The 15,122-nt window shown below is 31.1% G+C and overlaps 2 protein-coding genes across 10 annotated transcripts; one reads left to right on the forward strand and one right to left on the reverse strand.

Annotated features, from left to right (window-relative positions):
- Positions 1–9: 9 nt before the first annotated feature.
- On the reverse strand, positions 10–5,177 carry LOC122518227 (hamartin). Of its 4 annotated transcripts, none has more exons than XM_043637016.1 (15): positions 5,087–5,177; positions 4,413–4,650; positions 4,078–4,343; positions 3,750–3,980; positions 3,478–3,671; positions 3,291–3,403; positions 2,988–3,226; positions 2,576–2,920; positions 2,282–2,470; positions 1,927–2,218; positions 1,622–1,842; positions 1,389–1,514; positions 1,057–1,293; positions 883–979; positions 10–785 (listed from the first exon to the last, which is right to left on the reverse strand). In XM_043637016.1, exons 2-15 carry the CDS (start codon positions 4,519–4,521, stop codon positions 274–276), a joined length of 3,171 nt encoding a protein of 1,056 aa, XP_043492951.1. In that variant the 5' UTR covers positions 4,522–4,650; positions 5,087–5,177; the 3' UTR covers positions 10–273. The 4 variants fall into 4 exon arrangements, with proteins under 4 accessions (XP_043492951.1, XP_043492947.1, XP_043492948.1 ...); XM_043637012.1 differs by having other exon boundaries at positions 2,988–3,235; XM_043637013.1 differs by having other exon boundaries at positions 2,988–3,235; positions 4,916–5,166.
- Positions 5,178–5,769: 592 nt separating this feature from the next.
- LOC122518229 (tyrosine-protein kinase Abl) lies at positions 5,770–13,735 on the forward strand. Of its 6 annotated transcripts, none has more exons than XM_043637018.1 (14): positions 5,770–6,167; positions 6,803–6,956; positions 7,178–7,287; positions 7,377–7,675; positions 7,734–7,875; positions 8,256–8,386; positions 8,468–8,730; positions 8,854–9,025; positions 9,097–9,352; positions 9,448–9,582; positions 9,676–9,811; positions 9,895–10,022; positions 11,075–11,286; positions 11,527–13,735. In XM_043637018.1, the coding sequence occupies exons 1-14, from the start codon at positions 6,041–6,043 to the stop codon at positions 13,705–13,707; spliced, it is 4,446 nt and encodes a 1,481-aa protein (XP_043492953.1). In that variant the 5' UTR covers positions 5,770–6,040; the 3' UTR covers positions 13,708–13,735. The 6 variants fall into 6 exon arrangements, with proteins under 6 accessions (XP_043492953.1, XP_043492956.1, XP_043492955.1 ...); XM_043637021.1 differs by having other exon boundaries at positions 11,123–11,286; XM_043637020.1 differs by having other exon boundaries at positions 9,895–10,001.
- Positions 13,736–15,122: the final 1,387 nt, after the last annotated feature.

Here is a 15,122-nt window from a genome sequence, read left to right on the forward strand (position 1 = left end):
ATAATAAGATTTTCATAAAATATCTGAACCTTTTATTCTTGCTTCGTTTGTGAACAGTAAAGGTTGACCATTATTAATAACTCGATTAAGTAACATGTCTCTTTACTTATAAATGGCAATCGCGTAATAACAAGATTTAGTAAATTACAACTAATCTAGTAATAAAAAGCTACAAATAACCTTCCTCTGATTAATGATCAGCACAGCACCAGACATAACTTGCAATGATGCGAAACAAAGGCCTGTTTAATAGAGAATTATTTCAATAATATGTTAATCTTGCTTTGGAAATTGTCGTTGTTGATTTGAGCGAGATGGTGAAGCAACTTGATTACTTGGGATAGGTTCAACAATAGCTTGCAGATTCGGAATTTCACCTGCAGAATCACAGCAATCATTCATAATCCCAGTGCTGGAGTGAATAAAAGCAAGGCTGCCTTCGCTTGACGAAGCTAAACTGACTGATAAAGGAGGAGTACGTTCTTTAGGAGATGCAGAAGATGGAAGATTTCCAGTACTGGTACTAGCTCCGTAAGTTAAATTCTCGATTTTACCATGAAGTTCGAGTATACGACTTTCTAATAAAAGATTTATTTCCAATTGTGCCTTATATTTAGATTCAACTGCATTTAATTCAGTTTCATGTTGATCTTTAGTTTCTAACAGAGAACGTTGAATTTCTACCAGTTGTGCTTCTTTACGATTTTCTTTACTTTCTAATTCAGCTAAACGTACTCTTAAAACTTCTATTTGAGAAGTACGGGATTCTAATTGGCGTCGTAGATCTAAAGAAAATATATTAAACCACATTATATATCCTCATACTAAATAAGAATATTATTAATATCATTAATTTTATAAAAAAAAAAGCTTTATATTTACTTGCTATTTCATCAGTATATGTATGTTGTATCTGTGTTGCTTCTTGATTGACAATAGGCGACCGTGCTCCTATGTTTTCTTGCCATTTCGATTGTGCCTATAAAAAGTAAATATAAAATTTGTGTTTTTTTCGTAAATCAGTTAACATTGTTATTGAATTAACGTTAAACTTACTTCTCCTAAAAGAAGAAGTTTCTTTTGTACAATATCGAGATTATTCTCCAATTCTTTCGTACGATTAGCTGTCTTTAATGCTTCTTTAAGTTGGTGTCCTGCGTCAAACAATGCAGCCTCCGCAGAACGTGTTTCTTGTTCACATACAGCTACCTTTTTCTGTTCCTCCTTTAACTCTAATTTGAGTGATTCATTTCGATCTTTTAAAATTTGATTTTGTCGTTCCCCTTCTACGCACTGTTGTATCATACATCGTTAAAAATATTATTATGTTATTTTAATTGGATAGATAGTAGCTTTTAGAAAAATCTAAAATGTAATATATAACAAACCTTAGTTTGCCAGTGATGTAATACATCTTTGTATCGTTCATCAGCTTCTCGGTTATCCCTTTTACTTTTATCTAATTCAATTTTTAAATTTTCCACCTCTCTTTCTAACATTCTAAATCGGTCAGTCTAAAAGAATTAAAAAATTAAATATATATATAAATATTCAATGATAATGAAAAATATGTAAAAAAATTTAGTAAGATATATTTATAAAAAATATTAAATATACTTACTAATGCATTATTGTGTTCTTCTAATGCTCGTGAATCTCTTAATTTACCAAGAAGTCTTCTGTTACGTTCAGCGTGCACTTCTCTTCGCTGCCGTTCGAATTGTAATTGCATTTGCATTAGCTGCAACAATTGATTTACGTGATCCGTATCTAAATTATCTTCCTCTCCCGCATCATCTTCTGTACTATCTTCTGCAATCTTTATTTTTGTCGAATTTCTACCTGATATTGGCAAAGAAAAATTTATTAGATTTCATTTATATTCTTTAAGAAGATAAACTGAACAAATCGTACAATAATACTTACGTGCTTTATTGTTGTCATTAGAAAAACCACTTGCACGTGCACAAATATCAACGTAACGATCAAGCATAGTAGTTGGCGATACTCTCAATTCCGAATTATGTTGAATAGTTTTTTGTTCGGACGTTTGTTCTTTCTGATCTAAGATTCCTAACAGCAAATACTCGTATTGATATAAGCTATTCGTTTGAGTCCCACTTTCTTCGAGCTTTTTAATAAAATTTGTTTCTTTTCCTTCGTTATTATCCATCCGTTTTTGCATTTTCATATCCGAACATGATCTGGTTCTTCTCAACTAAATCGAATACGATTTTATTCAAGATATTCCGTATCAATTAACAATTCAATATTATTTTACCTTATTTAAATTCTTATTAATATGTTGTATCGGCTGTTGACATTGAGAATAAAAACGAAGCTGTTGAACTTTTTGAGACAAATCTGCTATAGTACCGTGTAATTTCTCAGCTTGGAAATCCGCTTTTTGTTCCCTACTTTTTTGAATTTCAAGACTGCTACTATTTTGAAAGCTTACAATTTCCAAAACCTGTAATAAAGTCCTCGGTTTTAATATGCAATGATAGCATCAAGTAATTATTACATTAAATGACGAATGCATATATAATGAAATATTAATTTTATTTAATAAAACCTCTTGATCTTCTTGCCATGAATCGTTCTTGCAATTTTGAGTTATATCAGTTTCCGTAACACCACTGTCGTCCTCAATGGTTGTTGTTAATTTCATTGATTGATTAACAGCATTTTGTCTATCAGCAATTAATCTACTGATCTTTTGCGAAAGAAATCCTGGCATGGTAGTTCCAGTATCGCTAGAATTTATTCCAGAGTATGCAATAGTTGATACAGAAGGATTTAAAGGAATAGGCGTAGAAGGTCGTGATGTTTGGGTTACTGCACCATTGCTCAAAATACTTAGAGCACGAACAGCAGCAGATCCAACTGGAGGTTGCCTTGTTGATAGCTTACGAATATCCTAAATTATATCAAAATAATAATTTGTCAATTATATCTGAAAGTTAATTTTTATAAAATCAACATACCTTAACAGGTGTCGTTTCTGGTGTAGCTTCAACAGCAGCTTCTGGTGGAGATGTACCACTTCTATTAGTATTAGGTGTTGAAGGAGTCGAACGAACTTCGTGAGATGTACTTTGGAATGATGGACTGTGTGGTGGAACAGTCATACTAGGAGACCAAAATGTTTCCTCATCTCCGTTACTTATCTCGGTGGTAGTCAATCCCCCACTGATATTTAGTGGTACAAAATTGGAAGAATGATCTATAAATACTGCAAGTTTAAATAACCCTTTACGTATAAATAATATTCTACAATAAATACTAACCCAAAGGTGGTGTAAATCGAGAATTCGTAACTCCAAATACTTCCTCTCTACATTTGTCTAACGTGAAACGATCGCACTCTGCTATAATATCATGATGTTCCATTTTTTTCCATCTACAATAAATTTAATTAAATTTTTGTTCTTAATTGTTACATCAATTGACAATAAATTATAATTAAATTTATACCTCGTGGCAGAGATTTCAGTATCTTTAGATGCTGTAACAAGAAAGGGATGCATACGCACAGAATCTAACATTGGTCTAATAGTATGAGAAAAAGTAGACATTTGATCACGTTGAAAACACTGTTGTTTAAGATATGAGATAAAATTGCAAGGATACATAGCGTATAGCCTGTGAAATAAACTGTATAATCCCACCTACAATATATTATTACTTTGTATTTCGAATGGAATTTATTGTATTATATTAATTTAATAAAAATAAATAATACTCACCTGTAAATGTAACAGGTAAAGATGATTTATGTCAATACTGCTAAGTACCATATTTGATGTTGTATGTCTAGGATGAGAGAGCGTCAAAGACTGTTGATAATAATAAAAAACCAGATGGCCGAATACTTCAAATATTTCTTGCAAATATGGTCCTAATGCGACAGGTAACATCGGTAGCAACATGACCAATAAAAGAAGTGCACTCATAAGCGATAATGTATCTGTTTCTACCTACAAAAAAGAAAAAGAAATTAATTAGAATATAATAGAAATTAAATGATTTATTATACACAAATTAATGACTTCAATGAAATAAATTGTATTATACCTTGAGCAATTTTAACAAATCTCGAAACAAAGTATGATTAGCAAGTTTGTATAACCAGGTGGGTTGTTTACGAGCGATATGACCGAGCAAAGTAAGCCCTTTTATTTTTTGTTTATTATTTCCAGTCTTAGTAATAACTTCTGCCAATCTATCTAACAAATGTTTATCATGGGGCTCGCGTACACCTGCTAATACTTCCACAATACGTGAAGAATTTGTTGAAAGATAATAGTCCAATAAACCATTGACGAGCCAGCTATCTTTTGCTAAATGGTAATCGAATTTTATTATAGAAAATGAAAGTATTATATAGAAATGTAATATGATTTACTTACTAGACAAGAAGTGTTCGTGGAATACTTGCTTTATTTCTTCAACCTCCCCAAGTTTATTAGATTCGAGTAAATTAAAAAGATCTGCAACAGCTGCTGTATTGACACTCATCTTGACAGCGACAGGTTAATTGATAGGCTGATAACAAAACTAATCCTTGGAGTAGGCATTAAAGATAATTATTAAAATGTTCTTGCTTCCAGCCATCTGTTATCTGCTATTCAAATTTAACATCATGAGCTAAAAAATTAGAAAAACATTCCTACCTTAACGAACAATAAAATATTGAAAATAAGAGACAATAACATTATTTATTTAAATAAATAAAATAAGTATCAGTGGTCCAATGAAATGGTAACTTGTCATTTCCAAAGAAAGATCAATTAATATGAAACTACATATATCAATGAAATGAAACGTATCTAAATAATTAGAAAATCATTCATTGATGTCAATGACACGTCCCTGTCAAACTGTCAGTGCATAGTTTTTTTAAAATACGCACAAAAATTGTTGATTTTCTCATATTAATTTACCCGGATGACTAAGATCTGTTATAAGGTGTAATTGACAATAACTTTCTTGGAATAAAATGAATATATTTCTAATTAAACGTTAAATGAAATAACAATGAAAATATTCAACTTTTAGACTTTAAATTAACGAAGTAGCTCACCCAAATTACATCTAATATTTCGGGTAATTTATAGTAAGTTCTATGGCGACCAGTATAGGCAAGTATATTATAAATTAGTAACAGATTTCGCCGTCTCAACAAAGGCTAGCGTTGCAATCGCATACAATTATTGCATCTATGCCTTGCATTAATGCAATTGCAATTTCAAATAATTCTCTTTAAAAAGTGATTTTAATAATCATAATAAGAATCGTTTTGTCATCGATAACATTAATTTTTTTCAAATAAAATATAGATTTTATTTCTTAATTAAAGTATTACAGTTGAACATATAATTAATAATTTACTCGTAACAGATGATTTATAGAATATTAAATTAAGAAGATTATCGGCTCTCATAGATAATAAACATCCAATAAGGATCGATCTATACTTGTAGAATTAGTATCAATGGATTTACTTCCATGAATATAAAAATGTCGATTAAAAGTGCATTTGTATTTGTTTAATCGTAAAGAAAATTGATTATTTATCATAAACATATAAATATATTGATATTTAATTATTTGTTATAGAAATGGAAGAGTAGAATGATAAAAAGATAATTCAAATTATCTTATTATCGATATATCGAAAATAAGTCTAATTCGATATTTCGACGGATCGAAATGAAGATATTATTGGTGCACGCATGTAAGCCAACCCCCGATGTGCTGCCCCATAGCAATGCGCCGACAAACTAAATAATCGACGTCAAAGCTGTCAAATATGGCGAGAAGTAGCGAGCATAATTGACATATAAAAATGTGAGATATAAGAGGTCGTAAGATTGATCATAATTGATATTTAAATAGACTCGCGTGTTTTATTCCATAATAAATAGAATGTAAGTTCGAATAAGTGTCGATTTAAAGTGAGAGTGAGTGAGGAACTTTTAAGCCTCGGCGTATTTCTAGCCGAGGGGGAATATAAGGGCATGGTAATTGAGGAACTATGGGTGCTCAACAAACTAAAGACAGAATTATTCCAGCCGGGTCTACCGTGCGACAAACGCGAAAGCAACCTAGAAATTTAAAGGACTCTCGTATCATTGGATCCAACATATTTACCGAACACAGTGGTAATACATATCAATTGTTATGTACATTCTTTTACCTTTATTACTCTTTCACCCTATACTTTTTTACACTATACTTTTTACATTTATATTTAACCATCTTTGTTATTAGTATTATTATTTGTTTATTTCTTATCATATTATATCCAAATGATACAACTCCTAAATATAATTTACAATTATTGCAATTTTTATGGATTATTACTTTTTTTTTTAGATTATATCTTACAAATTAATATTAACCACATCTAACGTTTATGAAATTGTCTATAATTATACATAATGAATAGTTGTAACAGCATGTAACACGTTCCATTACATGTTTCACGTTTCAACTACTTTGAATGTACTCATTCACTTATTCAACATTTTTCTTTATTCTTAACAGTTAGTATAATTTATTCTTAATTTTTTATTCTCATTTGAATGATCATTAAGTACAATTTTTCTTTTTTCTATTATGTAACTGACTTGATAGAGTTTACAAAATTTAAAATCATAATTGTATATAGATACTGTTATGCAATAGTTATAGTCAATGATTGTAGTAATTAGTGAATGAAAAAGATGCTGTTATATCATTTTATTATTATCCCTACTTCAATTCTAATTATTCGTCTTCTTTTTTCTTTTTACAGAGGCTCTATTACAAAGTAGACCCCTACCTCATATTCCAGCATTGCCAGAGGGAGATCCTCCTAGTAGTTCTAATGTTCAACCAATTTCACAACAAGCAAATATTCAGCAGCATACTAGTGTATCTACTAGTGGACTACTTGAAGCTGCTAATAGGTTAAATACATGAATTTATTTATCAATTACCTATATGCATACTTGCATGTATGTATTAGATATTTACTCTATTTTTCTCTTTAATATTTTATGATTACAAAGTTATATCAAATTTTGTAAACTTTACGTGTATATGATTATATTAAGAAAGTTTTGAGATACATTCAAGTATCTTTAACAATCATGAAATATAAAAATATTTACAATGATGTTTGAACTAGGTGGACTAGCAAGGAGAACCTTTTGACACAAGAAGAAGATGATCCACAATTATTCGTTGCATTATATGATTTTCAAGCAGGCGGAGAAAATCAGCTTAGTTTGAAGAAAGGTACATATTACAAAATAGAGTATAATACCACTAGTTGCATTCTTTATCGAACAGATAATAATAGAATTCTTAATAATTTGAATAAATAGGTGAACAAGTACGTATTCTCAGTTATAATAAAAGTGGCGAGTGGTGTGAAGCACATTCGAGTGCAGGACAAGTAGGTTGGGTTCCATCGAACTATGTAACTCCTGTTAATTCATTGGAAAAACATTCTTGGTATCATGGAAGAATATCTAGAAATGCAGCAGAGTATCTTTTAAGTTCTGGCATAAATGGTAGTTTTCTTGTTCGTGAATCAGAGAGCAGTCCAGGTCAGCGTAGTATTTCTTTGAGATATGAAGGACGAGTTTATCATTACAGAATCAATGAAGATAGCGAAGGAAAGGTTGGTTGGTTGATTAACAAATAGAAATTCATGTAACTCTCATATTCCATCATTTCAGATGTTTGTCACAACAGAAAGTAAATTTAATACATTAGCCGAACTGGTTCATCATCATTCAATGCTTGCCGATGGTCTTATTACGCAACTGCTTTATCCCGCACCAAAGCATAACAAGCCTACTGTGTTTCCACTTAGTCCAGGTGGCGTATATATTTTTGTCAATATCTTAAATACTTTTCTTTATCCTAGCCTACTTTTTTAATTACTCAATACCCGAACAAAAAAGGAAGATCAATGTTATTTATTTTATTCATCTATTTGATTTCTTTATCGCTTTTTTTTTTTTATTTTTTAATTTCATTTTAATACACCATAAATTTAATTAAAATTTGATGTGCATGACGTTAAAACATAAAGTGTTACTTGCATTTTATTAACGAATTATTTGGGAAAATAAAATAATTATATGTGTTTAGCTTAATTAATCTAAAATAAAACAATAATAATTTCTGATAATATTATAAAATATTATGTAACACATAAAACTCTATGAAATCATATAAACTATAATCTATTTCAGAGCCAGATGAATGGGAAATTAATCGGACTGATATAGTAATGAGGCATAAATTAGGTGGGGGACAGTATGGTGATGTATATGAAGCAGTTTGGAAGAGGTATAATATGACGGTTGCTGTGAAGACATTAAAGGTATTTATAATAATATTCTATCATTTATATATATTTAAAATTATATTTATAACTATATTAATATTAAATCCTTAATTATAGGAAGATACAATGGCACTTAAAGATTTTCTAGAGGAAGCTGCCATAATGAAAGAAATGAAACATAGAAATTTGGTACAATTATTAGGAGTTTGTACGCGTGAACCACCATTTTACATAATCACTGAATTTATGAGCAAAGGAAATCTATTAGACTATTTGCGTAATGAGAGTAAACATCAAATCAATGCTGTTGTTCTTATGCATATGGCAACACAGATAGCAAGTGGCATGAGCTATTTAGAAAGCCGAAATTTTATTCATAGGTATTTACAATTCGATATAATTGTATTATTCACCATGTTTCTATTATTTGTATATCTTAAATTTTTTTCATAAATTATTTATTGTTATAATTATATTAAAACTTTACTTAATTTTTAAAACAGAGATTTAGCAGCACGCAATTGTTTGGTCGGTGAAAATCATTTAGTAAAAGTTGCAGATTTTGGTTTAGCACGATTAATGAGAGATGATACGTATACAGCTCATGCTGGTGCTAAATTTCCTATTAAATGGACTGCTCCCGAAGGTTTAGCTTATAATAAGTTTTCTACAAAGGTAATAATTATAATTTTTCTAGAACAACTCGATAATAGAACTTCCATATAAAACAGGTTGAATTTTTGCAGTCTGATGTATGGGCATTTGGAATTTTATTATGGGAAATAGCAACTTACGGTATGTCTCCGTATCCTGGCGTGGATTTGACAGATGTTTATCATATGTTAGAAAAGGGCTATAGGATGGAATGTCCACCCGGTTGCCCACCTAAAGTGTACGAATTAATGAGACAATGTTGGCAATGGTCAGCAATAGAACGACCAACTTTCAAAGAAATTCATCATTCATTAGAAAACATGTTTCAAGAATCTAGTATTACAGAAGGTAAAGCATTTATGCTTTTAATATCTCTGAGATGTAAAATCGACGTACAATAATATTCATGTACTAACAAACAAATATAAATATATCTATTTTAGAAGTTGAAAAACAATTACAAGGCGGAGGAGAAATTCCGTTGCTTGCATATAAAAAATCACAAACAGGTAGTACAGGAAATATTCATGGACTCGTACTTGTATCCGAACAAATGTCTTCCTCTGGTATAGCACAAGGTATAAATTGCAATTTATTATAAATGTTATTTTTCTAAACAATTTTCTATCAAATTTGTATTTGTAATATCAAAATAATTTTCTTGGGTTTAGATGGTGCTAGTTCTGTAACTAAATTAAGTACTTTTGTGGGTGGATTGTCGAGTAAAAGTAACAGTAATATCGTACAAATGAGACGCTCGACGAATAAAAAAGGAAAACAAGCACCGGCTCCTCCAAAACGAACAAGGTAAACTTTATTTTATTTTATAAGATATAATAAGGCAAGAATTTTACTTGTAATACTCTATGATTCATTTTTCTTTTCTATAGTTTATTATCATCGTGCAGTTCATTTCGCGATTCGGCATACCAGGAACAAGATCAACAAAATACCGATGCTGCCACCATAGCACTCGATGATGCCACAGATCTAAATGGTATTGATAAGATTTTTGAAGGTATTTCATTATATTAATTAAGTGTAATGATGTATGCACGTTGCAGCTTGAATTCTATTCATTCGAATTTCATTTTTGTTGATTTTGTTATATTTTATCTACTGTGGCTCATAGCTTCAGGAATGTGGGTCATTCTCCGTGAGCCAATATGTTCTGAATGTGCATAGTATAATGCAAAATAATTGAAAGTTCTAAAAGTAATTGTTGGATACATTATATTCAGTGCACATTTGTATCTTAGTGAATCTTAAGCAATTTATTCGTAGTTGCAGTTTATTATTATCATTTTTCTTTTTGTTAATTTTTCTTATGACTGCTTTTATGATAAATTGATGATAATATTTCTTTTTAATATTAATCCAAATATATATCATGTTTATGCATGATGTAAATATTACAACAAAAAAGAAGTAATGGAAATATTTTCGTTTTATATCTCATATAATTTCTTTTTCCTTTTTTCGTTTTTTACAATTTTAAGTAATTTCCATTTTGAAAGTATTACTCGTATCTCGTAGAATAAAGATAAAAATTTCAATATTTTAATGAAATATTATATTCATATATAAATTTTGAATGTGTTCAAGCAGTGTTATGTGAGTTTACTCATGTTTCTAAACACATTCACGCACGCACGTGCATTATATAAAATATTAAAAAACACCTAATCATATATATATAACTACTTCTGGCCTGCACGAATTTTGTCGACAGTATCTTTTTCAACAGTCATTTTTAGTACATACGAGAGAACCATACATATTACCAACATTGAACTAACACTCGTTTAATAAAATAAGAGTCTTTTCTATAAGGAACTTCTTCCCTTTGATGATCATATTTTAAGGAGAATGACCCTGAGTTACATGAGAGAAATATATACAGTAAAAAGATATAGCATTGATATTTTCTATCTAAAAATAAATTCTTTTTTCAATCTGTGATATAGAGCTATAATATTCTATTCCTGTATGAAGTTATGCTTACTTACTACAGGAATATTTAATCCTAGATTATGTACAGTATACTTTGTTTATTAAATGACAAATCAGGTATCACACGAGATCTTGTGACAATGGCTACACAGTCAATTACTACAGGAGGTTGCGAAGTGGACGACGATGGAGATGGGTCTCAGGGGACAGCAGAACCTAATTTTGTTCCTCAACCATCAACTTCGCCAGAACCTGTACCGAACATACCATGCAATCAGAAACAAATTAAAACACGACCTTATCCATCTAAGGAAGTACTGCCTCAGAAGGTACAATGAACATACATTGTGGCCAGGCTTAAAATGTATAGTAGTCATTATCCGTGTAAAAATATTGTAATTGAAAAAGTATTACAAATAATATGACGATCGATATTTATATTGAGATATATATATACTATAGTCTTCTTTAACTTACTAAATTTTGTCTAATGGTAAATGCATTTAGCACTGCTTGAATGGATTTCAACGTTTGCAAACATATGAAGCTTATAATTAAATTTATTTCAGTTGGTACATGTAGGTGCACTAGAGGTGCAAAATGTTAAACGGGCAATTAACCGTTATGGCACCTTACCTAAGGGTGCAAGAATTGGCGCCTACCTAGAAAGTCTTCGCCAGAGTGGAATGCCTTCTAATCAAGATAATATTGCAACCACATCTGCAATATCTACCGTTATGGAACAACACGACGTTACAAGTAATACAGATACGCCCCAGCATCGTTCGCTATCTCCTCGTCAGAACAATTTACGTAATCAGCCACAAATGACGCGCAGTAATTCTTCCAGTGGTGTAGTAAATACTTATCAACCACCTAATTCACCACGCAGTCGGACGGTCGGTATTAGAAAAAATAATACGGAAAATATTGGATTAAGAACTTTCCGAGGTCCAAATAATACTGGCTTTAGAACGGCCAGTCCATCGAGATCGGTTCAACCAACACTTGCCGATCTCGAATTTCCTCCGCCTCCTATAGACTTACCACCACCGCCAGATGACATTTTTAATTCGGCAGATCAATGCGATTTGCCACCGCCTGTAACTGCCTCTCCTAATAATGATACTTCTCATATTAAAACAACCAATTCGCCAGTAAGCGTGAGGAAATTAAAAGCCGAATGGAAAATAAAAGATGAGGTAAATGACGATCAAGATGATAAAAATAACGATGTTAGAAATGTAGAACCTTCTGTGAAGGAAGCTAGTTCTAGATTCGGTGTTAATTTACGGCGCAGAGAAACTACCAGCGAAACGCACTGCAATAAATATTTAGATGATAAGAAAACAATTCTTAAAACAAAGGAGGTGTCTAGTAACGTAAGACTAGAATCAACGGAACTAACGTCATCTCCGGAAGAAGCACCACCGCCACCTCCCCCTCCACCTCCGCCTCCTGCTGCAGTTGGTATCACAGATACGTTCGAATCCAAACCAGGGATGAAGGAGATGTTAGAATTGAAATTGGTCAATGAAATAAAGCAAAGTGCTGATATGAAACACGGAGGATCTGTAAAAAAAAGTAGAATTGCAGGTAATGTACCTTCATTACCTCTTGATCCTGCATCTCAATTATTATCTGAATTATGTGCCAGCTTTAGTATGGATACAAACAAACATTCTGTACAAAATGAGTATGCCATTTCTAATCTGAAGAGCAATGATAATTTTTCAATTGCACAGGATCATCATTTAAGTCTTGATAAGCACAGTACACACAAAGAGATTGATGCATCTTCACCTATAACTGAGGGTATAATAAGCACTGGTAATATAGGTTTCAAATTGAAAAAGGTCGATAAAAGGAATAACCCGCAAAAAGAGGAAACTGGAGATAATCAAATAATCGATTTCAAAGCTAGATTACGAAAGGTAGACAATGCGGAGAAAGAAAAAGTTGTGGAAGATAAAACAAAACGGTTTGATGATATTGGAAGTAGTATCACAGATTCTTCTGAATTGGGAACTGATGATCAAATTGATGATAAGCGTAGAAGTACTGGAAGTATAAGTAGCCTAAAAAAATTATGGGAAAACAAAGAGGCTTCCTGCGATAATCAGCCGCTCAGTCCTAAATTAAGTGTTAGAGGTGTAAGCAAGCCAGACATAGTTGATGCGGGCGAAGACTCCCCGGAAGATCATAGTGGAGCATCAACGCGTAGTTCTACTAGTAAAGGAGACACAAGAGTATGGCCTCCAACATCATCTGCCGATATAGAAAAGCCTGTTGTGCCAGCCAAACCATTAAAACCATTAGTTTCTTCGACTAAACATTTTGGTTCCTCAATATATGCTACACCAAACTGCAATAAGTCTGCTTCACAGACAGATGAAGATGCAAATAAACAAACTGCCGAATCAAAAGGTGCAGCAAAACATAGTGTAATCGAAATCTCTAACGTCATTGAAAATAGTATTTTGAATCTTAGAGGTAGTCCAACTATAATCATGGCTAGTTGGCTTCAACTATCCGATAAAGTTGGTTTGCTCCATGGTATGTGCATAAGTCTTACAGATACTGCAATAGCACCGCATGCGAGGTTTCAGTTCCGTGATTTACTCACTAGACTCGAGCTACAAGCAAGACAACTAAGAGCAGCCGGAACAAGAAATATTACAGAAAATACAAGACTATTGAGTGAGGTTCAAAATACAATAAAGGATGTAATAAATACAGTGCAGAGATAAAGTATATATTGGTGGTGGAAAATCAAAAGTAACATTTTACACTCTCTCTTACATTTCTGTTGAAATTTTCAATTCATTTCTGTCACCAATTTAATTATATATAATAGATATACGTAAAAATATACATGCATATATACGTACATATAATATAACATCATATCTCCTTTTAATCAACGCATTCAAATATTTTTAATTATCAACAAATTCTGAATAAAAATATTTCGATGCGTTGATTCGTTAAAATGAGATATTCTTATATACACTATGTGTACGTATGTATGTATACATGCGAATCATAAATCATACATGCATACATATATATACATAAGTATAGATATATATCTAAGTCACTAGTAAGGTCTAAGAACAATGTTTTAATCATAAAAATTATGCTTAAAATATAATATCAAGTAATGAATGTGAATGAAAGTAAGGATTGTTGAGTTATGGTTGTATGTTTATGCTATTACAAACATTTTGTGTGGTTGAGGCATAATAAGAAAGTATACTACAAGTATTTCTTTAATATATTTTATTCGGAAGATAATGATTTGTTGCAAAATTCATTGTTTTTTTATGTTTGCACATATTTATATTTTTAAAATATCAAGTCTGCGGTGTCAAAAAAATATGGATCATCATGTGTAGGCTTTGCATTATAAGCCTTGATAAAAGATATTCATTTTGCATGATTACATTTTTATATAAAAAGACATGATCTAATATATAATGGTATACATATATATATATGGTGATCATAACAACAATATGAATAGTTTATCACAGTTTTAATAATAATTGTACCAGTGGTACATATTAAATGCAATATGAATGATTGCCATTACAAAATGTAGACACTTTCTTAAGCCGCTTATGTATCGTAAATCATTTCATTTACATGTAATTTTATACACATCATTGCTTAGTACATTTATGCAAAGTTGTAGGTAACATTATAAATACAACAAATTATAATGTTAAGGTATCTTACATGTACTGTGGGACAATATAACAATTTTGTATTTGTATAGCATAAGTTGAATAACAACTGTACTAAGTATCATCGTATGCCTACATAAATTATCCAGAATAAGAAAATTCAATGTAATTAATCAAATTCTTAAGTGTCGTGTGCTTTGTTTAATCATGGATATATGGAAATGTTCTTCCAAAGGCACAGCAGTAAAGGAATATGTTTAGAAATTTTCATAAAAAATATCAGCGCGTTCGTTCCTTACTCTTGCACATATTTTTTATACAATTTTCTATCAGACCGATAGGTCCCATATTCGGAATAATTTTTCTCAAAAATGTGCGAAAGAAGTCTTATGATTTTTCATTCTTGGATATTGTATTAACACATAAAAAATCAAATTTCTACCTTTATCGATACGTTTAAATTATAAATTATGACA

Source organism: Polistes fuscatus, unplaced genomic scaffold (genome assembly GCF_010416935.1).
Source record: "Polistes fuscatus isolate 324 unplaced genomic scaffold, CU_Pfus_HIC Scaffold23, whole genome shotgun sequence".
Classification (NCBI taxonomy): domain Eukaryota; kingdom Metazoa; phylum Arthropoda; class Insecta; order Hymenoptera; family Vespidae; genus Polistes; species Polistes fuscatus.

Coding starts and splice junctions, on each gene's coding strand:
- LOC122518229 (XM_043637018.1), top strand. CDS start 6,041: ATGGGTGCTCAACAAACTAAAGACAGAATTATTCCAGCCGGGTCTACC. Junction 6,957..7,177: donor CTACTTGAAGCTGCTAATAG/GTTAAATACATG, acceptor TGTTTGAACTAG/GTGGACTAGCAAGGAGAACC. Junction 7,676..7,733: donor ATGAAGATAGCGAAGGAAAG/GTTGGTTGGTTG, acceptor CCATCATTTCAG/ATGTTTGTCACAACAGAAAG.
- LOC122518227 (XM_043637012.1), bottom strand. CDS start 4,521: ATGAGTGTCAATACAGCAGCTGTTGCAGATCTTTTTAATTTACTCGAA. Junction 4,344..4,412: donor CCACGAACACTTCTTGTCTA/GTAAGTAAATCA, acceptor ATTACCATTTAG/CAAAAGATAGCTGGCTCGTC. Junction 1,515..1,621: donor AAGAACACAATAATGCATTA/GTAAGTATATTT, acceptor TAATTCTTTTAG/ACTGACCGATTTAGAATGTT.